Genomic DNA, 27,061 nt, shown 5'->3' with positions numbered 1-27,061 from the left:
CAGTGGGGGGTTTCCAATTTTTAAAAAAACAAACGTTAGCTCTTACAGAGCAAAATAGCTGAACTAGGCTGGGACTCTTGGCTGTCCACCTTCTCCACTGAACATTTTCAAGCAGGGAGTTTATTTATATATTGAACTTAAACCCAAAAAAGGGAACTTCTGCAAATTTAACTACCCAGGATGTGACTGTAGTTTCCCAATATAGTCACGTGACCTGCTTTAGCTTTTAGCTTTTTTTTTTTTTTAAAGACACTGCAGAAAAACTAAATACAGAAAAATTGGGTGAAACCACTCTGTTGCCATAACTTCACAATGACCTTACTAACAAGCTGGATATCAGTCCTAATGGCATTTCTTCTTCTCTTACGTAAGTAATCTATCATATTTCTTCTCCATCTTTTTTGAGAGTGCTTTCTTTTTCCTGAGCTTGGTGGGGTTATTTATTTACCAGTCTAATTGTATGAATGTCGTTAAAACTTTTTTTAGAACGCTGTTCCTTGGAGGAATAACATTTGTTGAAAAGTGGAGTATCTTGCTGAGCTTTTTAGCTAAGATTTCCTAGACTGAGTGCTAAGGTGTCAGTTGCACGCAATCCAGAAGACACCATGAAGTTAAACACCTGCATCTTTGCAAATCAATGGCAGAGTTTGCTGAGCATCCTCTTTGAGACTGCACAGAAAACGGTACTTCAACAGAATATAAGGAAAAAGTTGATCTGTGTGCATGCTATCTGCAAACCACTCTTGGTCTCTGTGGCTCTCACTTCGATGCTCCTGGCTCAGGCTGCTTCTAACACTTCCTACAAGCTTTCTCATCCTCATAACTGGCCTTTTACCCAAGTAACTTTTACTTAGTGCAGCAAAGAAGTGGGGCTAGGAAGTGTCAGCAAGGATCAGATTAACACTGGGACTAATAGGGACTAATGGGGAGGATGGAGCCGGCAGCAGCGGCAGAAACAGAAGTTTACATGGGTTACTGTGGTCTCCGAAGTGTTAGGTAAGGGGGCAGGCACCCTCTGGTGGCAAAAGCCTCATCCTTACGTAACGGACACCTCCCACACTACCCTACTTCATGCAGAAATTCATAGAAAATCGTCATGTACTCTTAGGGAATCCCACAAGGGCAGTTTGCCCCATCTGAAGCATGCAGACTGGTTGTTCCAGCTTGCATCCACCGGATATCTTTTCCTGCCTTGGATTCTGCAAGCAAAGCTCTCCACAGTTCTATAGCAGTGCTCTATCCTCTTGCATTCCTTCTCAGGGTACACATATGGATTTGTTGCTCTCACTATCCTTTTCTGTTGGCCCTTCAAGCCCTCTGCACCTTTATCTATAGACACTTCCAAGATTCCAGAAGCATCGAGACTGTCCACCACACAGGAGACAGTTAACCAACCATTCTTACCGACGTGAAATCAGCAATGCCAGCTCCCTATTACTGACTAGTTGCTGCTCAGCAATCAAATGGCACCAGTCCCACTAATACAGCAGCATTTGCTTACAACAAAGAGATGCAGACTCAAGGAGAGTAAAACATATTATACAGCAAAAGGCATTTTGCAATAGATACAAGGAAAATACATTAACATGCCTCCAAGAGTCACATGGATAGGTGCAGGCAATGGCACATCTATAGTTTGTTGGTGGAGGTGTGCCTGGCAAGGACTGGAGCTCAAAAAATTCCTATCATCATGTAGGAGTGACTCCTGTCCTCTCTGTTACTACAAAGGATTTTGTCTTGGGTTTGAGGACTGAGGAAGGACCCAATTTGCCCAAGTGTCTATCTTAGAAAGTAGCTGGGAATTTTTCTAGACAAAATACCAGCCAAAATACCTTTCTTTTAAAAAATAATATATTTCAGGAATGGTTTCCAACACAATCAATGCCTGTAACCTCTTTATGGTCACAGGCATTACTCATTTGACTCTGGAGCTGCTCAGACGCCCCCTTGTGAACCACCCCTTTTTCCACCCTACCTCTGGGTTTCCCAGACACTTGCTTCCTTTCCCATTTCCTGCCCCAAAGATGAATGGCATGGAAACTCTGCCTATTGCCGCGCCACAGGACCAGCCACTATCTGCTGGAGAAGCAGAAACCCGAGATGGGGGAGGAAAGGAGAAGAAAGTCACATGGAAGCAGGAGTCAAAAGAAGCAAAGGGACTATGGCAAGTGCTGTGCACTGAGAAAGACAAGGCACATGTTGCTGTTTATCACTGCAGGTTGTGGCTGGAAGTTGTTCACAGTATCTTGTAAGGTGGGGAAATTGAGCTATTCCTGCTCCCTGATCTTATGCCCAAATTGCATTCTGCGCCACTTTCCTCACTGCACTGTGAGCACAGCTGCGTAGCAGAGGGCACAGAGAGAACAGAACGTCCCTCAGTACAGCTCAGAAGCTGTTTTCTGCTTAGGCCAGCACTGTACACAACAGGTCTGAGAAGGGCTAAGCCTGCCCAGGGATTCCCTGAGCTCCCAGCTCAGCGTATTTGTAGGTCCGTTACCAGCTCAGCAGAGGTACCTTGAGCGAGGTAACCATACTGGTAGAGGACTGCAGTAGGCAGCCAGAAACAAAAGTTTCCTCAGCTGTACACCTGGCTTTAGCATACCTGATGGAGCCCAGCTCCGAAGCAGATTCACACTTACTCTTTCCCTACCCCCCTCCCCCAACATAAGACCTGTCTAACCTGCAGTCTCATCTCCAGACTCGCTGCTAACAACACACGCACAACAACTTTCCCCCACCAGTTGGAGACAGCCCATGCCTCTCACCAGCCTCCCAGTGCTGCCAGGGTCCTGGGGGGATGCACCTCTGTTATAGTGCCAGTTGCATGTTATGCCTGAGCCAGGCACACAGGAGCAGTGAGAAAGCACCGTCAGTTGCTTGGAGACACTTTGAAAAACGATCCATGAGTCACTTGAGTATAGATATCAAATTCATCTGCAGGGCTCTTCCACCCAGAAGCAAATATTCTCCAAGTCCAGAGGGTTTGTTCAAGACATGGGAGTTAGTCTAAACCCAGTATACAGAGCAGAGAGGTCAGAAAGGTAGCATTGGGACTGCAGCATTGCAGAATTTGAGATATCATTTCTAACCCCTCTGTATTAGGGGGCTTGTGTACATCCCCCAAAAATCTAAACTGATGATGGGCTCTAGGTTGAGCAGCAACAAGTATGTATTTGCCTTAGTCTGTTTCTTTCTACCTAAGAAGAAACTGAAACAAACAGCAGTCAGCTAACAGCCCTCAAAAAGCAAATGGTATTTAAGCAGCATCCAGTAAATGATATTAAACCTTAATTAAAACCATATTGAAAGTATGAATTGAAAATATTCTCTCTAGTCCTGTGGGTTTTCAGAGATTTCCCTCCTTCCTTTTTTAAAAAGAAACTAATAATTTAATCTCAATATATTAAACTGACCTACATAAAATATTCCATGTAAAATGTTATTTCTACTATAAAACACATAATCTGTCACTGTTTTAATTCCATTAGAAAGCATACATTAAGGTCTATGTATTATGATCATTAGGATAATAAAAGTAATACAATATCACTTTTATTATGTTTGAATTTAAAACATTCTTCATATGAGCACAAAGAATAATTAAGGGGATGGAAGAAAGGTTTTTTTTTTAATTTATAATGAAATAAATTCACAGGCGAGAGCAGAGGCTGGTTTTTAATCTGAAAAATCAGGAGCTATGCTTTTTACACCCACTGTGTAGTCTTAGACTTTTCTTTTTAAATTTCATTTTCGTTGTAACTTTGATTTTGATCATTTAGTACATCCAGCTTTTCTGTTGATATCTGCAATTGGACTCCACACCCATCCCAACCCCCATCTTTGAGTGTCATGAGGTTTTTTAGAGACAAAATATTTTTGCTTGTATAAAATAATTTTTCAGACATTTAATTATGAAGAAAAGTTTGGCAAAAAGGACTTTCAGTTCAGAATTATAGTTTCAAAATGCATTTGCTTTAAAAATCAAGATTTTATTTGAAGCTCATATCTAGATTTTTGAAGCTTGGTTCATATTTTATGAACATTTGTGGTTAGAATGTGTTCAAAACCAGGGAATAAAATCTAATCTGTTGTGAGCCACCCAATATATTGGATTTTTCTGGCATAACCACAGAACTCCCAGAGCCCACACTCAGCTCAAGAGAGTTTCAGTAGTTGACACAAGATGGATTTATGTAAAGGTGCAAAAATGGCTGGGTTTGGACTGGGAGGACTATGCTTCAAGTTTATTTCTATTCAATTATATTCATTTTACTGGACAAGAAATAAAAGCACAGCCCTCAAAATTGGAGTAAGACAGAATTATGGCTCCACAAGAAGTGGAGGAGAGAGAAGCTGGCACTTCTGATATTGGAAACCTTAGGAGTAGAAAGTCTTTATGCATTTAAGACCTTAAAATCCCACTTGAGTTTCAGTCACACAATACTCCCTTACAATTCCATGTTACAGTGGGGAGTGCCTATGAAAGGACGATGTTGTGTGTAAAACAGCTATTTTCCCTACCAGCTCCCAGATCTACTGTCACCCAGGCAGTGGATTGCAAAAGAGTAATAGCCATAGGAGAGGACTTCATGTTCTGCCCGAAGCATGTACAGGAGAATGAAATTTCACAGCATGCTGTTTTAAAACACAGGAGTCAAAGCTGCCTTTAAAGCCTTCTCATCCTTCAGGCATCTCATGCAGCTACCTATCAGTTATGATATTTGGAGCGACTTGAAAAGACTTTGGTGAAAATATCCCTGCATGCCCATCACTGAAAAAACACATTTGAGTATATGTTTCTTAGCAATTTCCTATAGTAAGCAAGCAACCTTAAAACTGAACATGATACAGCTTGGGGGTTTTTGTTTGGGTTTTTTTTTTTTTTTAAATTTGGAACCTTTTCTTTCAAAAAGCATTGTGGAAATTGTTTTCTTCAAAGCCAATCAGCCAGGCAACATGGCTCAGTGGCTTTACAGAGAAAGAAAGGGCCAGGAGGGTGTCCTTTTTATGAACAGGGAAATTGGCACGAGGGCCTCTGAAAAGGTTGCTTCCAGCCCATAACATTTTCTTGCAAGACAAAAAGACTTCCTTCTCTGCCAGCAATGAATCACATTTTCAAGACCAGAACTATTGGCAGGATTGGGACTCACGTTGTCTGGAGGGGGGTGCTGGGATGTGCTGTATCCTCTCTACTTAGCATGTCTTATTAGTTTTACTGCATCTGTAATATTTTTCTTTATTTATAGCAACTTTCATATAGCTCTCAGGCTTGCAGTGACAACACTCTGAAATGGAAACAGTGCTAAGACAATGTAAAATTTTAAAAGCATATTTTCTAATCTGTCCAAAACACTGGCATGTGATGTCCACATCCCTAGGATGTCTTCATTATCTTAGACTGATACCATTTCACTACTCTGGGAAGCCTCAGATGCTTTCTTAAGCTTTATGAGTCTCAACCATCCCCTTGGAAATAGCCAGATATGTCATTTTCCTTCAATGTAGAGCATTCTCCTTGATGTCCTAACAGGCTAAAATATTTCTGTTTCAGATTTTTGGAGAGTAAAAGTCTATGCTTCTGGAAACTCAGAGGAGGAAATAGGTGAGTTCATGGTGAGATTTTTCACTTGCAGACAGGAAGTGAGGGAAAGCAAATGTAACAAAAATTAATGTGCTTAGAAGACTTTACACACTTTTTATGTGTAGAAGATAATAATCTGATTGTATGATTGAACTTTGTCAGGGACAGCAGAATACAAGATGAAGCTGTGTGTGTGCAGCTCTGAAAAACAGAAATAAGAGTTTGGCAAAATACAGAGCAGCAAGAGAGCTGGGATGGGAAATTTTACTTCAGGGGCAAAAGTAGAGTCGTAGGTCTAAAACTCAGCTGAGACTTGCATGCACCAAAGGCTAAAGATATTTATTACCATAAAATGGTATTGAGTCCCTTAGCCACAGGTTCACATGGTTTCATGATGTGCAGGCACTTCAAAGAGTAGACTATTCTCAGCTACCTAGTCTGGCTCAACATTACCAAGCCCTTCTGAAAAGTATGTCTTTTTAGGGGTGTAGGGGGAAAGTGGGGGTCATGGCAACACATTTAAACTTTTGAAACTTTTTGTCCATCTGAAACACAAAGTGTGTTTATTACTTTATAGTGTGTACTCACTGACTTGTTCTCAATTTTTACAGATTTCACATATGTTATTATAGGAGTTACTCTGGGAGCATTTCTAGCAATTGGTTTTGTAGCAGTAATATTCTGCATGATCAGAAAACAAATGATTGATAATGTCTTTGAAGGTAAGAAAATATAATCCTGATTTCTTATCTAGAGATCTAAACCTACTTACGTTCTGATACAGCAGATCTGAGATTCAGTGCTGGGAACTGTCTATGTATTACAGCTCTGGTTTCTATTTGAGGAACTGTTTTAAAAGTATCTGAAGTGCTGGAGTCCCTAGAACTTAAGATTCATATTTCAGTATAACCAAGTCTGCTCTTTAGACTTACAAGAGAAATAGAAATTGCTTCAGCATATTGCCTGGGTATCTCTTATAATAATTAATTTTTAAAACAAAATTCTGCCTATTCAATATAAGTTCAAGAGCCTGTTGGATTTACAGGGTGAGAAAGAGGCTTGGTTACACTTTCTAGCACTACTTTTTTCACTGATTCTGGACTTTTTCTTCAAATGTGACTGTCTGACTAAGATAGGCAGTTTCCATTAGAATACATAGCAACACTCCTTATAACTTTTCCACTGTGACTGGTTTTCAAGTTAAGAGCTAGAAATAAAAAAATAAAAAGCATAGCAAATACAACAGCAACAGATAGTGGTTAATGAGGAAATGCAGAGTCCTAACATGTTGACAGGAACATCAGTGTAAGCTGTTCATTTTTGCACAAAAAAGTCCTGCATAAGACTTTACTATGGCAAATCTTTGCAACCTATGTTTTGCTTGTCAAGAGAGGTCTGTACTTTTAGTAGTACACGAAAATTTGTCTTGGAAGGAAGCCATAGCAGTGAGGCAATCTCATGAAATACCCAGTGAAATAATCCTTACTGAAAGAAGAGGGAATATAATAAGAGAGTTTGGGGACTGAAAGCACTGTTTATGGCATCTCCATGGAGAATTTCCAAAAAGCACCTTTGCAGCTCTGGTTGCATGTAAAGTACCAGCTCCTGTATTCCATTTCTCAAAACAGGGAAATTCTGATAAATTTAGTGAGTTTGCTCTATGAAAAACAAATCCAATGTTAAACAAGGGAAATGCAGTGAGTGAACGCAGTCAGGATGCTACAGCAGAGGACTAGGAGCTGCTTGCCCATCCACTCTATCCAGAAACATTTTATTCTGTGGCTAGATTTTTGCATTAGCCTTCATATGACAAATGAGAGGCAGTTTTCCAGCATCCAGGATTGTCTAACCCTACTAAATCAGCACTGCACCACAATACACCACTTTAACAGTAGTCACAGACTCCTTAGTAAAGAAGAGAGCACAGTGGTCTTAACTATTAAGCTTGGAGTGAAGTAGACAGAGTTCTCTTGGTCCAGTGCTGCTATCATAAAGTAAGCCTATTAGTCAGGACCTGATTCCATCCTAATTACAGTAAACACAGGTCATTCAAAATATAATTTTACTAACAGACTCACCAGGTACCTCTTGAGGATACAGACAACATAACTGCAGTTCCTGAAAGAAATATGGTTGATGCATTCTTTAGTGACACTATAGCAAGCCTAAAGGGAAACTGCTTCAACCTCACTCTCACAGAAGGGTAGGGGTTGGAAGAGACTTCAGGAGATCATCTAGTCCAACCTCCCTGCTAAAGCATGATCACCTAGAGCACATTGCACAGGATTGTTTCCAGGCAGGTCTTAGAATATCTCCAGAGGAGACACCATAGTCTCTCTGGGCAGCCTATGCCAATGCTGTTACCCTCAGACTAGAGAAGTTTTTTCTCATGTTGAGATAGAACTTCCTGTGTTCCAGTTTGTACTCACTGCCCCTTGTCCTGTCACTGGGCATCGATGAGAAGAATCTGTCCCCTAGTCATCCACTCTTTAGATATTTATAATCATTAATCAGATCCCCTCTCAGTCTTCCCTTCTCCAGGCTAAACAGACCCAGTCTCTCAGCCTTTTCTCATACAAGAAATGCTCCAGTCCCCTCATCATCGTTCTCATTAAGCATCTGTCCTCAAAGCTGGTTTTTTATGACATTCCGGGTATGTGCTACAAACAAACTCGAAACAGTCAAAATATTAGCAAAGATACAGCTCTGAAAAACTGACAAGAGATACTCCAGATGGAAGAATCAAGAAGGGCTGTAGCAAGGTTGCATGTCACTACTAATATCAAAGAGATTTGCCTGAGAAAGGCTCTTTACTGGCTGTGTTCTCCTGGCTGCGTTCTCCTGGCTGCATCCTCACAACTTCTTGGCAGGCCTATCATCACTCTTTCTGGTTTCTTGACTAACTTAACCACATTCTCCTGTTCTCTCTTTAGAGTCAGATGGCAAAATGGATAGAAGGTAAGAGTCATTGCCCCATGTGTTTTTTGAGGTGATGCAATACACAAAAATGCAATGTTTAACATCTCTTTCTCTTTATGCATGATATTTCTCCACAAGCATTATTTGAATGATAACACATAACACACACTGAAGCCTCTAGAGGACCATGATACACATTATATCTAGTGGATCTGTGTGGAAAAAGGAAACTCCTTATAACAGGGTTTTGACATTTCAGAAATAGGAAACAAAGGAGGCAGACTAAGATTCTTTTAAAAAAGAAAATCCTTCAAACAAACAAACAAACAGCTTGCTTATGTTGTGTATTATAATAGCAAACTCTCCCCACTCCTGACATTTTTAAGGGATGAAAGCCCCCCTCCCCCCCAAAAAAAAGTAAATAAAAAAACGTAAATGGCTTCATCAACAGCTTCTTAGTTACTGTGTCTGGATTTCAGTTTTGAGAGCTCCTTTCACCCCAGGCTCTTAAAGGTCAAGGGCATGCAGTGATCATTCCTACTGGAAGGGGTGCATTTCGGCCCTTCACCTTCCTCCCTGATACCAGAATCAGGAAGATGGGTTGTGCAGAAGAGGCAGTGCTAGACTGCTTATGCAATGGCCACTCCTCATGTCCTACAGAGACAGACAATAGGATGAAGATGTACAGGAGCAAGGACTCTGGACCGCAAGTTTTCTGTTGGCTCATGGTGATCTACCAATGTGGATGCTTTGTTGTATCCTTTTGAGTCATTTTATAAGTGCCTAAAAAAGCCCTCAAACATGAATTAATCAGCATTCTCATGAACTGAAGGCAGCAGCTGTACTCAGTGACCTAAGAAATGGCTTTTGGCCTCCCTGAGAGAGCTGGATAGAGGGTTATCCCTGTCACTGCCATTCCTCATAAAGAGAGCACAGCATACGTAAACACTCAACTGAAGATCAAAGCAAGGGCACCCTTGCCGCAAGTACTTCAATGTTTTGCCTGCCCAACAGAGAAGGGCCCCAGCCATGAAGCATCTGTTATTTTCCCAGGCAGACACTTCCCCAACCTAACACAGCTAACTGCCACAAAATCTTTTCTTTCTAGTAACATGCTATTCTCTTAGAAGACACTGATACCGATGATTTCTGTGTATTAATGTAAAATAGACTAGGACTGTTCTATAGCCAGAACAAACTTAGAATACACAGAAAACTTTCTGCTGTATTACAGGCGGAGCAATGAACAGGAAGGGTATGAGAAATAGCTAAGCTGAAACTGATACTAAGACAGGTACTAGAATAAAGAGAAAAGGGAATAAAGGGAGAAGAGGGACAAAACCAAGAAGAGACACAGAAGAGGGTAGTTGTACTGCCTGAAGGAAATGCGGATGGTATGATCTATGAACAGACTTCTTTACTTCCCCTTGCTGTTTATTATATGTGTGATTTACCTTCAGAAACAATTTGAACATCTGTGATACCATCCTCTGATCTTTCTAGGGCAAATGACTGACTTTGTCATGGCAGCAATATTTAACATCTTTAATGATGACCTTACACTGACCCCTTTGATGATTCCTCGTCCCCATCTACAGGTGTATATCAAAAGGTAGAGTGAAGTTTCCAGTTTCATGCCACAATTCTGGTCTTAAGACTGGAAACATGACACAATACACAAACTCTCTACCTTAGAGTCACTGACACTGACCAGTCTGAAAAGCTGTAATTCCACAATGTTTGGGGACAAAACCAAGTATGTTAAAGATTACTTTTTTTTGTTAAATAGAAAGCAACTAGAAAACCACCATCACCTCTTAATCAGCTGTACTCTTCAATTCTACTGTAGCAGTGAGTAATTTACTAACAAATCTTTGATCTCTTTCACTTCAGGGCACCTATGTATTACTCCTTGGTAGATCATGAAGGTGTTAATATAAGGAAACAGTACAGCCTTCTACTGGTCTTGAGGAAACCTCTGACACTAAAACCACCACCATAATCCACAGCAATCATTTAAAAATGCCCCTATTATTGAAATGCAGATACCTTTGAGAGAACATCAAGTTTTAGCAAGGAAGTATATATGGTGCTTTGTTTTATAAACACAGCTATATGTTCCCACATATCGTATAGTTGATGCAGAACTAGCTTAGTTGGTTTTGCATCTCATTCTGCAACCCAAGCAATCTACTCTCACAAAAATCAAAATAAAATGCAGCGTACAGGATAGGATCCAATGTACTTGTTAATCTTTCCTCCTAAGCTTCTTCAGCCTTTCCAGAATGTAAAGTTTGCATTGCCATGTTAAACTGGCCTGTACCTAATGGGAACGTCTTAAAGGTTGGAACTGGACCTTTATAGCACAAGGAATAGCTAAAGTATGTGGCAGCCTTCCATAGGACTCTCACCCATGTTGGCATCTCTTTATTGCAGTATCATACATGACCCAAAAATGGTGTTATATGGCATGTTTTGTATTCAAACTTTCTTCATATAACTGGGCGAGGTTATACTGAGAGGAGATGTATAGGATGTAGCCAATCTTAATAACAGCAACAAAAACACAAAGCCACTGCAATCCCCTCATTTTATTTCCTGAAAAGGACACTGAAATAGTACTCCTGCTGAGTACTTGCACTGTAAGTGCTACAGTATTATAAATGCCAAGGAGATTCCTCAAGAAAATCCAAGCTGTATGTTCACTTTTATCTGATTTAATTTTCCCCATAGTTCATAAGGATAGTTTCCCATTTATTCAAGTCCCCAGAGACATATGTGATAATTAGGTCTAAACTGATTTTAGCTATTTGCCTCAGTTCCCTTGAGATTCTAATTCATGGCATTTTTAGGCCAGTGGCTAGTCCTAGAAAACCCTTTGATAAAGAAAATTCCATCACCTGAAATCACCTGGTTCTAGATTGACTCCAACCAAGCATACAGCTGCCCTGAATCCCTCAGGGATACAGGCAATCTGAAACCCTCAGTGGTAATCAAGGCACCATCCCTTTAGGATCAGAGAAGAGAACTGGCATATATTCTGTAGACAATTTAGTTTTCTGTTTGACCAGTGATATTTATTAGTGTTCATTTAGGAAAAAACTTTAATTCAACTGATACAGGACTCACCAAATTCATCTTCACATCATTACTCCCATAAGCGCCTCAAGGCACTTAATAATTTCCTCTCCCTAGCTGGGACATACTCTGAGTGGGTATCACCCAGCACAGTTGATGGAATTGCTCAACCTAGTACCAGCTGAAGGCCTTGGTGCAGATAATCTTTTATGCTAGAACCCCGATTAGCTGGTACTGAACCTAACCAACATTGCAGGAACAGGTTTCCGCTAAATCCAGGAAGCATTCTGATGTGTCCCCCTTGATACTTTCCCAAACATGTAAAACAGAAGTGTTTCTGCACTCATATGACACTGACAGCTCATTGTGAAATAATTAACAACATTTGCTGCTTTATTTAGTTAGATACGTAACATTAAGATTTAAACAATCAGTTCATAATGGGATGCCCTTAAACTGTATGGGATATTTACTAACACTTGAGAAGAGAAAGAGGCTTGAGGCAAGCTTCTGTCAGCTAACAAAACAGTAATTTAGATGTCAACTGTCAATTATTTAATGTCCTCTTTTTTAATTAATAGCTCATGTCAGTTTCAAATGCCATCTTGGTGTAAGCTTGGTAAATTATAATGCCGAAAAATTTCATGCAAGTTTAATGTATTAATAAAAATGTCTGAGCACATTTAATGTTAGCAATATTTTGAGTTAACTACAGTGCATGGCAGCCAGATTTATTTTGACAGAAGGAGACAAAGAAAGAGACAAGGAGAAGGATGGAGAGACAGAAAATATTTACTAAAACAGAAGAGGTTCATACTTTAAGTCTGCTGCAATAGCAAAAAGGGATCTGTTGCCTCCACACATCCTGGGCAACAGCACACACCAAAATCCCCCATGCCACTCACCGGGTTTTACAGCCCCCTTGTAAATCACTCAATAGAGTATCAGGCTTTAAATGCAATGCACAAGTCATTCTGATGTTTGATGGAGGAGACAGAGGTTGCATCAACCAAATGCCCAGCATATTGGTGATTTTCTATCCAAAGCAGCATCTAGATCTTCTCTTGTATTTTCCTACTTGACTTCTAAGGGACTAACTTCTCCTGACTTTGCTAGACTATGTTTGGGAATCACAAAGTGCTCTTGAGAATCAGAGCATTCTTTAAGCAAGTGAAAGAGGACTTGGAATGTTATTGCACCTTGAAAGTCTCCAGTCTCCTCATTGTCCAACTCTAAAAACAGTGCCAGGGATTACATTGGAGGTGAAATCATCCACTTGGAAAATATAAAGAGATGAATGGCATGGCAAGCATAAGTTTGGGCAAGTTTGAATGTTGAGCTACAGTTTCTTCCAACTAGCAGAACTGTCTCAGCCTAAACATTTGAGCAAAGAACACTTTTCCTACTATTTTGTCGTGTTAAGTCTGTAGACAGTTACACTGATAGGCTAAGATAGTGAACATGACCTAATCTAACAGTTTCATATCCTTCAAATAGGTTTAATATCAGATAGAAAGAAAAATCTTCTATTTTGGAATGGAGACCTGTTCTTTCTGATCTAAATAGTCCAAAATGGTCTGTGATACTGTAACTTGCAGAAAGCATCCAAACAGGAAGCCAATTGAGTAGGCATGAGTCATATCACTGATACTATCAGCTGCAAATGAGAGACACAATCTGACTAGTCACCAGAGTATGAGCTCACAGGTAAACTGGAGACCTAGTTTTGATGCTAGGGTACCTGGGAAAGCCAGAAGTGGGAGTCCTTTGGAAAATAAGCCCAAGATTTACATGTCAAAATCCATAAACAGATACCCATTGAAAGAAAATAGGCTTTGGTCTTGTCTGAACATGTCACTGGATGAGTGGTGCACATGGGAAAAGGATCGAGATCCACAGCTTGCACAGGACACTGGGCATTGAAATGCATCAGAGCGACTCAGATACTGCATCAGCTATCTGCATGTAACACTATACATTCAGTCTGCAGCCAGGGAACGATGCTGCCTCAGCCCCTGTACTACCATTGAAATCGTATCTGCTTCAGATGCAAGCACATACTGCTGCTCTACTATAGGCAAGTTCAATGGCGAAAGTACTCAAAATAGCACGATCCCAAAAATAAATCAGCAAAGGAATTACCTTTATCCTAACCAGAGTAGTTACAATGTCTTCTCTACAGAAGACTTTTACAAAAAGAAGGCAGGAAACAGGAACTGGTTATTTTAAGCCATGCTACAGCAACTTTTGTGAATTCTAATTACTTTTCAATGAAGTAATCCTCTCCTGTGGAAATATGTCAGACTTGGAGACATGCTTTCTTTACACTGGCTTGACTACTAAGAGGAGCTCCTTACGGGAGCTGTGACCAGTTCAAAGTAGCCTTCTCATGCATGGTCATAAAGTTTTGGTTTTTTTTTTCCTAGCAGGCCTTCATAAGGTTTTACATTCTGCCAATTAATACATTCTACAAACAACCCAATCATCAGGTCAGCATAAAGCTTTCAGAAGCTGTTAGAGTTTTGCAAATAAGGAAAACCAGAGCCAGCAAAGACATTTAGCCTCCCCCATGGTTTAGATAAGCCTTGCAAAAATAAATACAAATATATTCCTTTGTAGTGTGCTTCGATTGCATAGCCTCCCCTCACATGGCCAAATATCAGTAGTGAGCAATGATCAGGAGAATGGGAGTGGAAGACATCTTAGAGGTCAATCTCCTTTTCTGCCTTTTAGTCAGAATCCTATTTGCATGTCAACAAGGGGCAGCTAGGACCTGCACAAGATAGGTCTGACACACTAGGGCAGGCTTGATTCCTTGTTTAAGACTGGAGGAATTAGTGGGTGGCTGACTGAAGGCTGTATTCACTGCCTTCAGTTTTCTTAGAATGCATCCTGGGAACTGAGTTCAATGAAAAAGTATTGAAAAGCCTCACAGAATGCCACAATAATGCATGCTACTGCAAATGAGCACAAGTATGAACAGAGATGGCCAAACAAACAACTCCATGTGTGTTTGTGTAAATTTTAAAAATGAGCAAATTATCTCAGTAGTAATGGCTGTCCCAACTCCTTGCACATACACAACTGCAGTAACAAAATGTAAATACCAATTCTGTGTTGAGGCCACCAGAGACTAGAGCAATAAACTGTCTTTTCTGCCTGGTTCTGTCACTGTCATGTCTAGCTAAACTTGTTCTTCCAAACAACCTTGGACAAGTTCCTTTGGCTCTAGTTACCCTTTCCGTAAAATGAAATTTATCTTTATATCACACACTTGAAAACCAAGGACACTTAGCTTTGCACTGTGCTGGGGACACCAGACTTTAAAAAGCAGCACTAAGACACTCTCTAGGCACTTTCAGGGCCTTAGTTCCTCTAAGCACCATTCCTGAATGGAAAGAATACCCCATGTACAGACATATACACACACAGAGACATGGTTTATATATATTTATATATACACACACACATACGTAGAGCCCAGACTGTTAGGGTGAGATTAATTCATTAAACCCCTTTCCAGGATACAGCATACTTCACTGATGCCAGCTACCAGCCTGACAGGCAGAGCTGCACTTTTGGCTATTTTTTGCTCCTCCCTGGCAACTCTCCACATTCCCTGGGAAAGCATCTGGCCCAGGATGCCTGTGCTCCCTTTGGTTCTGGGGACTGCTTTTGCAGTTGACATTTTCACAGCTGCCAAACAGGGAGGAATCCTTGCTCCTTCCTACCCCTCTGCACAACTGTTTGAGGCTAGTCTTGAATAGCTCTAAATCACTTGATTGTAAGAGTTGGTTGCAAACTTGCTGAGTAAGGAGAATGCTTTCCTGGTAATATTCAGACACCTGTCAGAGGCAATTCCTTCCACAGCCATCGTGGTCTCTGCTGGCAAATTTGCTGGTGCCACTGGTTCCAGCAATAAACGAGTAACTCTATCTTTCCTTGGAGCTGCTGTGAGTTTGGATAAAAAGAAAATATCAGAAATGTTTCTGGAAGGGTACCCTCTTCACCCCTGTCAACAGATACCCAGGGTAACTCAAATATTAGATGCTACCAAGCAGAGAGCCTCTGCTCTCAGGCAGCACATGTCTGCCATCCAGACTGAGTAGCTTTACAGCGACTAGGACTTGTCAGAGAGGTGACAACATGGGATTAGCTAGGAATGAAAGCGGCTATCATAGCTAAAGGACAGCTTAAAAACAAAGCAAAACAAGGCCTCCTGACAACAAGAAACTCAGAGTTAACCAGGAAAGAACACCATCAATTGAGAGCTCCTGCATATTCCAGCTCACAGAATTTCCCGTATCCTACTGAATTTCTGGACAAGTTCACACTAAACATATAAAAAAGGAAATTATTTCAGATGGACCCCTAGGACCCTTTTCTTAATGACTTCCCAGAAAATAAGATTATTTATAGATTCTTTTTAAAGATCATGTATATAGTCTGTCAGATATTTTTATTTCAGTTCCCTGATCTCTTAATCTTCAAGAGTTCTGCCTTCAAGGACCTGTACTACCTATAAGTAAATTTCAGCACAGCTTTCTAAACAGTCATCTGTACCAAAGTTTCTCTCAAAGAAGGAAAAAAGACTGAGGCAAATAATGAGAAGCACCTCCCTAGCAACCAAATCTCCCATAAGCTCTTTCTTTAGGAAAGTCACCAGAAAAATGCTTAAGTAGTACTGAAGGAAAGGGACTAAAATGAAAACCATTTCTCCGTGGAATCATGAGATATAAGAATATAAACAAGTTAAAGTCTGCAAGACAAGAAAAGATTTTATTTCCAAGCACTGACGCTAGATGGAGTAAAACTGATGAAGTGCCGTGAAGAAAAGAGAAAGGATTAAAAGTTCCTGTGTTTCCCAGGCTACTAATGTGTTGCTGCTTTAATTACTGCTCTGAAAGTCACTATTAATATCTCACTTTCTATACTTTGCAGGTCAAACATGGGCTCAAGCCAGAACAGGTATGTTCTGGGGAAAGAGGGGTTCTGGTGGAGCAGGGAGATGGAGTGGCAGCACAAGGCAAACATACAAATTGTGAAGGCACATCCACCTAGATAAAGGGAAAGGTGGCACAGCAACAAAAGCTGTGGGGTTACCCTGAGTTCTTACTGACAGCTCAGATCTGCCTGCAGGTCTGCACCACATGGCCTAAGGCAAGTTAACTGTCTGGTCCTCCAGCTTCCCAGCTGTATGCCTGGAATACCTTAACATAAGGCCCAGGTATAATGCAAGGCTGTGTGTTAAAGCACAACTACACTGCAATGCAGCTGCCCATCGTACCCTTCCCCCTCCCCCCGCTTCCCCCTCCTGCTATTAGCAAGGACTCCAAGTGAGGACTCCTTACCACTCCAAGTGGTAAGGTAAGCTCATGGAATGATGCAGCCAGTTTGGATGCTGGAGCTGCTCCCCACTCACGTGACAAGACAATACTGGGAAACAGCCAAGGTGACGATAAATCAGAGTCTGTAACACTCTGAGCAGTTCTTGTAGCAGGATGCTGCTCTAAAATGTAGTACTTGCTGCTAGTGGATTCCCACCTGGTTGTGAAGTGGGCATCTGGAATGACCGCAACAGCCAGAATCAGTACTTGTTTTGTTAATTCACTTGGAAAAAAAGCAAGTACCTCTAAAGGCTTAACCCAGCCAAGCAGCTAAAACTACCACACAGCAATTTGCCCACTGCCCCCTACACTCCAATGGGATGGGGGAGAGAATTGAAAAGGAAAAAATATAAAGACGTTTTAATAGGCCAGAAAAGGAAGATGATAGTGATGATGATAATAATTGTTCATACAAAACAAGCGATGCACAGCACAATTGATTGCCACCCAAAGCCGATGCTCAGCAAGTTCCTGAGCTGAGTCACCTCCTGCCCCCACCCTTCCCCCGCCCTGTTATATACTGATCATGACACCATATGTTATGGAACATCCCTTTGGCCAGTTTGGGTCAGCTGTTCTGCCTGTGTCCCCTCCCAGCTTCTTCAGTATCCCCCACCTTCTTGCTAGTAGGCCAGCATAAGAAGCTGAAAAGTCCTTGACTGCTTGGCAACAACTAAAATATCTCATCCAAAAATCCAAACCAGCACTATACGAGCAGCTAGGAAGAAAATTAACTCTATCCCTGCTAAAACCAGGACAGATAGAAAGAAATACCTAGGAAAACAAAAGTTAAGTGGGAGAAAATTCAGGAATGCAATTCCAACAGTTCTACAAACAATGTCCCACAACTCCCATATTTTTTATCTGTGAATATCCCAGCTCAACATTTACAATGATACTGTGAATTATTTCTGGTAAAACCAAAGCCAAAAAGTTATTGTTAACCTATGATGTTTCTTTCTTTTCAGAGACAACGTCAATGTACTAGAAATGCAAAGTACAAATGATCAATGATCCTTTTGCAATTGACAGTTACCTGGTCTAAGGATCAATAGAAATCTCAACAATACCAACTCCTTTCTTTGTTCTTTAATTGAAAGACTCATGGATTGATTACAGGAAGAGCTTATAGTGCATGCTAGCTTCAATCACCTGCACACAAAAAGCCTGCAATCCCTAACAGCCTGTATATGAAGGAAACATATGAGGGAAATAGAATAGATAAGCTCTGCTCCTTAATAGATCCTCTTTAGTCTGTGATAAGTATACAATTGATTTCTAAAATCAATTATATATAGGGTAATAAAAAAGGTAGCAATACATTTCAACAGCAGAATTCACGGTCACAACTGTAATTCAAGATAGGTAAATAATGACTGAAGTAACTTTAAATATAATTCATCGAGGCTGACTCAAAACAAGGCTTCCCAAGTTTTTCAGGGAATAGATGTTTTGTATTAATATGAAAACATTTCATTCACAATAAAATTCTTTTTTTAGCTTTAGGAATGTTTAACTGTTGGTGGTAATACTCATTTCGGCAATTTTAAATGAATTGTAGTTTCAAATTAAAAAAAATATTTTTGAAATAATGTTTTTCATTATTTATTTTTGAATGTTGAAATGAAAACAGTTTTGTGTAACCTCCTCCCCCCAGAAAAAAACCCCAAACCCATTGCTGGACATCTGAAGTGAAACTTTTCATGTCAACATTCTACAAATAAGCTAATCTGACATTTCAAAAATTCACCCATTGCTATAATTTAGTATAAAATAATATGCTAAGTTCAATAGGAATTTGTGATTAATATTAGTGTCCCAGCTCTTTTGTTCTTGTTCTAGCCTTATATGTTCTGTTGAATTTTATTTCAGCAGAATTGCTCCAATTACAAGATTCTTACACAAGAAAAAAAAGAAAAAATAGAGCTTTATCTCAGAACAATTAGAATAGATTAAATAATTTTAATTCTTGAAGCCAAAGTTACTTTGTAAATGCATCACAGCTTTCACAAAAGCCATGAGCCTGTGGCTTTGGTCTCAGTTGAGAAAATAATGCCATAGATTCTATTCTGTTTAAATCCACTTCTCTCAAGAGTGCTTTATTGTAACAGATATTGTCATCACAAGGTGCAAGAAGAGCAGGAAGACTTTTCTACTTCCTTTCAGCTTGTAAAGGCAGGGCAGCAAATGTCAGCTGTGGGTGCTCTGGGAGCACTTGGGAATACTGGGCTGGGCATCTTCTGCTACTCTAACAGCTCTTCTCAGGAAACCCAGCTGAGCTCAACGGCTTGAGGCCTCAGGTAGATGGTACACACAACATTGAGTGATGTCAGTATTTCAGAAGTATAGCTGTTATGTCATAGCATTAGAGGATGACTCCATGCTGGATGGTGCAGTATTTCATTGCAGCTTACAAATAACCACTAGACAGATACAAAGACCACAAACTGTAAATACACTGGATCTTCCTAAACTTTAGCTCAAGCCAATGTCTTTAGACAAATGGATTTTTTAATCTCTCATCTAACATATATTCCCAAAGTTAACTTTTAAGTCAGTGTCTGCCCTCAGTTATGCCTTGTGGCAGATTATAATAAATGAAGTTATTTCTAGTTCTTCACTACTGTAATATAGTAGAAGTTACCCAACAAAAAAAAAAAAAAAGTAAAACATTAGACAGAAGTCTAACCTAGAAATTATGTGCATTATTAAAATATATCACTCAAAAAAATAATGGAAGCCAGGGCCTCCCGTCCAATAATCAGCTTTCAGACTGTGAAGAGCTGCAATTAACCCCACACATTAAGGGCCAAGCTGATGTGCTGAGTCAGGGACTTGGAGTTAACACACTGTCAGAGTATCAGAGTAGATATACCAGAATTTTGTTTCTATGAATTATAAGCTATTGTACTACCTGTAACTGAAAGGATTTGAATATGTGAATATTATGTTTGAATATGTGAATATTATGTTCCAAATGTGTAGAAGAAACTGGCTAGTAACTTTTCTGCACATTTTGAACAATAAAATGTGTTATTTCCAGAGAAAATAGGAATAATTAATAATTTGCTTGGCTTCCTAGGTGTATGTTACCCTGTTCAGTCACACTGCAGTTTATTAGCAGCATTTGTTAACAGACAAACTAAAGCAGTAATATGATACTTGCAAGTAATTGTGTGTGTGTACATATGTAAGTGAATAAACCATCTTGTAAAGTATCTAATTGATTTGCTTCCTTAGTATCATTTTAATTAAGACTTGGAACAAAAATGACCATGTGGGTCAGGCAGGGAAGCGATTACCTTCCTTTATTTGTTCACACAAATGTTTTTTCACATCATTTAAGTACACTAAGGGAAATAAAGATGAAAATAAACAAAACCTAGCATATTATAAGCAGTAGAGGAGAATTAAGGTTAATAATCTCGATCAGGTGGTGAATAGATTATGAGGTCTCAAAACCTTTTGGTGTATGCCTTGGCTCACTGGATATGGGCAGCACTGCAACAGACAGCTGGGGACAAGGGACACCCAGAGCTGCTGCTTCTGCTGCCACTGAGAGGTTTGGGCACACTTAGTAATTGGTGTTGTTGCTGCTGCTGCAGTTGGACAGCAAAAAGACCAACTCTCCCACTCCACAACTGCAGCAGCTAGCCTGAGTTTGCACAGATAAATTAGGCTGCTGCAACCATTTTCCCACCCCAAAGAACTTGTTTTGCCCATTCCTGCAATCAGCTTTACCAGCACTGCTCACAGCATCAGCAGCTCCTGATTTTGGACCAAGCTGCACAGCAGAGTTTGAAAATAATCAGTGATGGAAAACTAGATGAAAGGGGAGCATTTTAAAGGCGTTCAGACAAAAGACACTATTAGCGCCACTGATTCGTTATCAGGGATGCAGCCCACAAACAGCACAACAGCCACCTGCACTTGCCTGTTTTCCTGTCCAGCACAGGTTACTCCTGCCCATGCTGAGCACCTCAAGCGTTCCCTGAGCTCACTGGCATTCCCCTGAATGGATAACAGAGGGAAGGACTTCAGAGTTTGGACACATGCCCAGTTATGTCATGCTGGGCCTGCAGTCTCCTCACAGCAGATGTACAGCAACATAATGAAGCTTTTGAATAGAGTTACTCAGAAGAGGAGACAGTTCTAAGACACAAGAAGTGAGCTAAGAGGTACATGCACAGCATGCATTTCTAAAGAGATAACAATGCAGCATGGGCTTTAGTTACAATGCATGTGCCACAGCAACAGTGAGACTGTTCAGGTCAAATCCTGCAGTCGGCGGCATCAGTGTGAAGTGGGACTAACTGGAGGAGCCCCACAGCTTGGTGTAAGACTTGCTCACGAGGTAGTAACTCGGGCAGAAACCCACTGCACTCAGTAGAACTGCATGGATAGAAAAGCAGTGCCTGGATGAGGAGCCCTCTAGATTAGACCTCACTGATATGGATCCAATCTCAGTGGTATGAGGAAGAGTCTTCAAAGAGTGAGTGAGTGAGTGAGTGAGTGAGTGAGTGAGTGAGTGAGTGAGTGAGTGAGTGAGTGAGGAAGAGTGCTCCAAAGCAGAAAGGCTAGTAAATTTTATAATAATCAAAACAGTTGTGACCTGAATCTTTCTTGGGATTTCTCATGCCTATAAGTGAAAAATCAGATCATTTTAGTCAATAGTATTCATTTTTTCTGTTTCTTATGACTGCACGTAATCAAATACAAAAGGCTAAGGGTATTACAAATGCTTCGGCTCACCAAAAAAAATGAGAAGACACAAAGAAACAAAAGTAGCTCCTACCCAGAAAACTTCACAGAAAGGATGTTTATACATCTCCGAAAAATTAAATATAGAGCGTGAATTAAAGACAGAGAAATGTGACACCATATGATGTCACAGACCAGATCTGAAATACAGAGTCCATGTCATTACAGAAGAAAAAAAAAGGACCTGTGGAGGCTTCAGACTTCTGAAAATCACACTGATTACACACAGGAAATATTAGCCAGCCCAGGTCTGACTGAAGTCCATCTTCTCAAATAATCTCTTTGTCACAGGGACTAATAGCAAACATCTAGATGAAGTCTAAGCATGGCAAGCACATGCCAATGCTTTCCCAAAATACCCCACAGCAAACTTCTGCTTAGCATCGGTAAGACAGAAGTGGCCCTGTTGAATTTAATATCTTCTGATGTATTTTCCTTCCATAGTCAGTAGCAGATTCCATAGATACTATAGGTCTATACATAAAAAACAAACAAATCACAAAAGCCTTTGCCCTCCGTGTCACTACATCAGTGAATTTGTGTGGTCAGTGCATGAAAGCAGTTCACAAACTCATAAGACACATTCCACCTTTACAGGGAGGGGAAATGAGACATAGAGCAGACCAATTGCTGCGCCAAAGGCCAATGCAGGATCAGTAGAGCAGAGAACAGAGACAATGCTTTCCAAGTTCAATGTGGGTGACCTAATTATTATTATTAGACCATCATTCTTCCTTACTGCTGCCTCCAACAAAAATGCTGGTTTTGGAATGGGTAGGTGTTAAGTATTTCATCTTACTGAACATATATGGTCTTGATTCTCGTATTTCAGGCTTCAAGCCATAGAATAACCCTGTGCTTTCACTCACAATTCTATCAAACAGGAGTCTCAGCAAAGTCAGTGGCATTACGCTGGGGTTGAACATTGTGTGGACTAATAACAAGCCAAATGCTTCACAGGCAAACTGCCACAATGCACAGACCACGTCTTCTTCTGCATGCAGTTAAAAAGAGGTGTTCTCCCCACCCACCCACCCCTGAAGTGGGTCAGCCTCACAGTACTTGCAGGAGTTAGCTGTGTTTCATTGCATCCTGCACCCACTGCTGACAGTGGGCTGTCTGTCTTAATGCAGGAAATCCACAGTCCCTTACAGATCAGATTCTACTCAAACTATCAGAAATCTGAGTCAATAGGCAATTAAAATAATTACCTTTAATCATATTCTTCAATTACTCCACAGTACTGAGGGAAGACTCACAGGACTAGGACCAGATGCAAACATATTCTGTTGTGATTAAAACTGGCTGAAATGCTCCAATGAATATAAAACGCAGACTACTTGCCCCTTCTGGTAACAGCCCCTGCATGTTTTAAGCTGCTTGATATTTGAACTCAGTGTGACACCAGAGAAGCAGTGGAAACCTGTAGTGAGTGCACAAGGACTCCTGTGTGGACCCTGTCAAAAGAGCTGCCACTTTTGAATGCATAAAACCTGCAAAACAGCTTTTAGAAGAAAAGGCTCCTGCAAAGCCACAGGACGAGCATTGCCAACACACACAGTCAAAACTGGGCAGAGTGGGTGGCACACCTGCTCTTCACACACCGGGTATCTCTGGCTTTGGGACCTTGCTGTTCCACTCCAGGCCTCTCTTTGGGAGGCTACTGGCATCTTTTTATACTGAAGGAGGGACCCTGATTCAGGTCTCAAAAGCTGCAAGTATCTGATTCTTTCCTTTGGGCCTGTCCCCACTAGAGGCTCTGCTCCCTCCTGCCAAAGGGTCTCAACACTCAAAGCAGAGCTGGAGAGGTGTTGAGCTACTACAGGGGTCTTGCTATAAGGAGTTGCCTCCGTGTGTTTGGTATAGGACTGAGGACTGCAGCAGGTTTCCAGGTTGGCTGGAGGTGCTGGGGAAATTGCTTTTTCAGATATGCAAACTGACAACATAAAGGAACACAAGATATTAAAGGGGACTGATGGATGAGGTGATGCTTTTGTTCTGGATCAGGTTGAGGCTTAGAGCATGCGGGGAAAGGAGCAAAGGGTGACTACTGTGTGGCTCATCTGCAGCAGGAGCAAGGAAACAACACAAGGGCCATAGTGAGTCCAGAAGTGGTACCAAGCTTCAAACCAAATAGCAGCTGCTAGTTCTCTGCTCCCAAGCCTTCCTACTGACTTATTTATTATCTCCTCCTGCGTAATTTGTCATAATCTCTGACTCGTCAGGCCAATTAATCATGCTTCAGAAAAAATGAGATTTCTCACAAGGAGATTATCTGTCTCTGACAAACAAGGGATAATTCAATTAGCTTCCTTTTCTAAACATTTATTAACTGGTTTTGGTAAATTAGTCCTTTTTGTAATTTAGCTATAATTTAGGAAGATTTAATATGTCATTAAGCACACCGAATTCTGTGTTAATATAACATTATGGCTGAGATTTTAATTGCCCAAGAGTCAAGCACTGTATACATAAATGGCTTGATTCCCAGATGGAAGCGGCTGATAGGAAGCACATAGGGCTCCACAGAAATTCTCCTTAAAATCCCTTCTTCCATGAGTTAAGCACACGCTTAAGGACTCTGGAGAATAGATGGCTTTCTCTGACTTGGGTTAGAATTCTAAGAATGCAGTGAGAAAGAGAAATACTTACTTGCTTATATGCAGGGCTTCTCCACACTACAGGAACGTATAATATACATGGATTTCACTCTCCTCATTTGAAGCTTTTATTTTCCATATTGCAATTTCCTGAAAAAATCCTAGTATCTAACAGTAGTACCTGGCTGTGTGCTGAAAGGTGAGAATTTCTTCTGTTTCATTCTGGATTATGCCTTTTAGTCCTTTTGGACACTGCCAATTGATACTAATGTAATGGCATTAAAGAAGTCAATACAACTTCATACTGAGAGTAAAAATCAGCCTCTTTCATGCTTGGGGGAAATAGAAAAATCAAAGCAATTGAATTGTGTGAATGTTAAAAGGCAAAAGAGAAATAGCAGATCCAGTTTTAAAGCAATGTTAACTACTTTACCATAGCAAACTCATACAGACTTTGCTTAAACTGAATGTGAAGGGTCAGTTTAAGCAGACTAATCCCTACACACTGCTGGCTGCAGCCTGATTGTAGAGTGGATTCAGAGCATCATAACTGGTCACTGATGCAACTGAACACAGGGTATTTCCTGGTAAACCCAGTAGTAACTGGCCCATGGCAGATCCTTTCAGAGATCATGTTTGACAGTGTGGATCCACCACGAAGTGCTAAGATTTTGGGAATCTTTCTTTCAGAGAATTTTGGAGCTCAGGCCAAGGCAGCCTCCCCTCCCTCTGGTGTCTGAAGAGATTGCTTAGTTCCTATCAGAACTTGACAGAAGGGCTGAAGCCTCCAAGACAGTTACATTCCATTGTTTCATGAAGATAAGTAGTTAGGAAAAAACCCCCTTATTTGTGGATCCCAATGCCTAAGAAGACACAAGCCCCCATTTGAAGCTTTTCCCAAGGCTGGGGCATTCTCTATATAGGTCTCTTTACAGATTACCTGACATCTAATAATAGCCATAGCCTTACATGGCTCACGTCAGCCAAATGCCTACACAAATCTGTTGGGAAGCAAGCTTCATTAACTTTGCCACTCACAAGAAGTATCTGCTTGCACTTGAATTACAGACCTCTCAGCAGAAGTAGTAAGAAAGTGGCCACAGTTCAAGACGAGCCAATTCAATCCATCAGTCTGGCATAGCCATTGCACACCAACTCTGTAGTAAGCTACACTTAAGAAAACAGAAACACAAACAGCTGCCTCTCCGACTCTCAGATGGTATGACTGGTACCAAGAAAAGCCTTGAAGCAGCAAGATCTGATTTTCTACCTGTCTTAAAAACACTCATCACTATCACAACAAGAGAGCTTATACCTCTGCCAAAAAGCCTGCCATAACACTTACATTTAGGGAAAATAAGAACTTTCCTTAATTTTGTTTTATGATTAAGAACTCAAGAACAGCCATTCTGTTCACTAGTTTAAAGCCATGTGTTCATATTTGAAATAAATATGCTTTTTTGTGGGTTATTTCAAGTTGTAATAGGAGGCATGATTCTGCACTCAGCTACACACCAACAAAGACTGGGAGTAAGTTTATGGAATTGCTGCAGGAACGAGCAGTGCAGACAAGAGAGCACAACCCATGTATTTTTTAATTTAAAATATTTGTATAATTAACTACAACCCAAACTCAATAATTATTACCACTAAGGGATTTATTAGGCAAGGATTGCTCTGGTGAAAGCCCAAATGACCTCAGCAGGAATTTTGCCCAAGTAAACTTCCCGTTGGAGTATGAAATACTACTTGCATGCTCACACTCACGAGCATTATCAGAGACCAAACCCATATCTGAAAACTATTTTATTAGCTCTCAAAGGTGTCATTAGCAACAGAGGTGAAGTTTTAAAAACTATTGGAACAGATTCCCTCTGTTCCATTTTGGTTTGTACAGTCTCCATTAAGATTCTGCAAGTGGTTGGGAGGAATTCACAGCCCTGGGCTGTAGGGTGCATTAAGCTCTTTTAATTTTCCTCCTCCACAATGCTATTGCAGGGCATAGAAAAGAGGGGTGGAAAGGTAAATGTGCTGGGGGAAAAGGAGTGTTTACAGCATGTGTGGAACTGTGCCTTTTAAAGTGCTGGTATAAGACACGTAGAAGGAAACATTCAGTCTGATGGAGGTTCACCCAGAGCAACGCTGACATGTTAGGATGTCACATATAAGGTCTGTCCAACTCCCAGACTTGTTATCTCAGGTCAATGTACAATATCAAGGGAGAATCTAACTATTCTGCAGGAATAAATAATGGAGTGGGTTAACTCCCTACTAGTGAAAAAACACCCTTAGAGAAGATCTGCACAGTTTCTACAGCTACAAACAATGAATGCTATCAGAAGGATACTGGGCAGAAAGTCAGTTTATTTCTGATAAATTTGGACCTCAAGAGCTTGAGGATTTTAATAGTTTTCAATTAAGACAGCCAAGAGGTTCACAATGGATTGCAGAATCTTAAGGAGGACTGTTAATGCAGGGGGAATGAAAACTATAAAAGGAGTTTGTAACAGGTCTAAGACTTGAAAAATGAACATTTTTTTCCTGGAGATAGGCATAGAATGGCAGTTGGGGAGGGTAGGAGTCAACTAAATCAGGTCCCTGATAAAAGAATAGTGCTTCATTCTCATTAAGAAGTTGGAGATGGGCTCAGAAATAAAGTCTGTCAAAACATCTGGAATCTGCCAAGCAAAGGAAGTCACCCAGACTCAAATGAAGCTTACAGAGTGCAGGCTGCT

At 40.6% G+C, this 27,061-nt stretch overlaps 1 protein-coding gene across 1 annotated transcript; it reads left to right on the top strand.

The window, feature by feature from the left end:
• Positions 1-312: 312 nt before the first annotated feature.
• TMEM273 (transmembrane protein 273) lies at positions 313-18,056 on the top strand (the record flags this gene model as incomplete). The annotated part of the gene is made up of 6 exons (XM_084264614.1): positions 313-367; positions 5,552-5,602; positions 6,193-6,303; positions 8,515-8,539; positions 16,520-16,546; positions 17,934-18,056. 6 exons carry the CDS (start codon positions 313-315, stop codon positions 17,977-17,979), a joined length of 315 nt encoding a protein of 104 aa, XP_084120740.1. The 3' UTR covers positions 17,980-18,056.
• Positions 18,057-27,061: the final 9,005 nt, after the last annotated feature.

This window comes from Gallinula chloropus (genome assembly GCF_964237585.1).
Source record: "Gallinula chloropus genome assembly, chromosome: 5".
In the NCBI taxonomy this organism is placed as follows: Eukaryota; Metazoa; Chordata; class Aves; order Gruiformes; family Rallidae; genus Gallinula; species Gallinula chloropus.
Note: the sequence above shows the minus strand (reverse complement) of the source record. Positions and strands in the feature narration are given on the sequence as shown.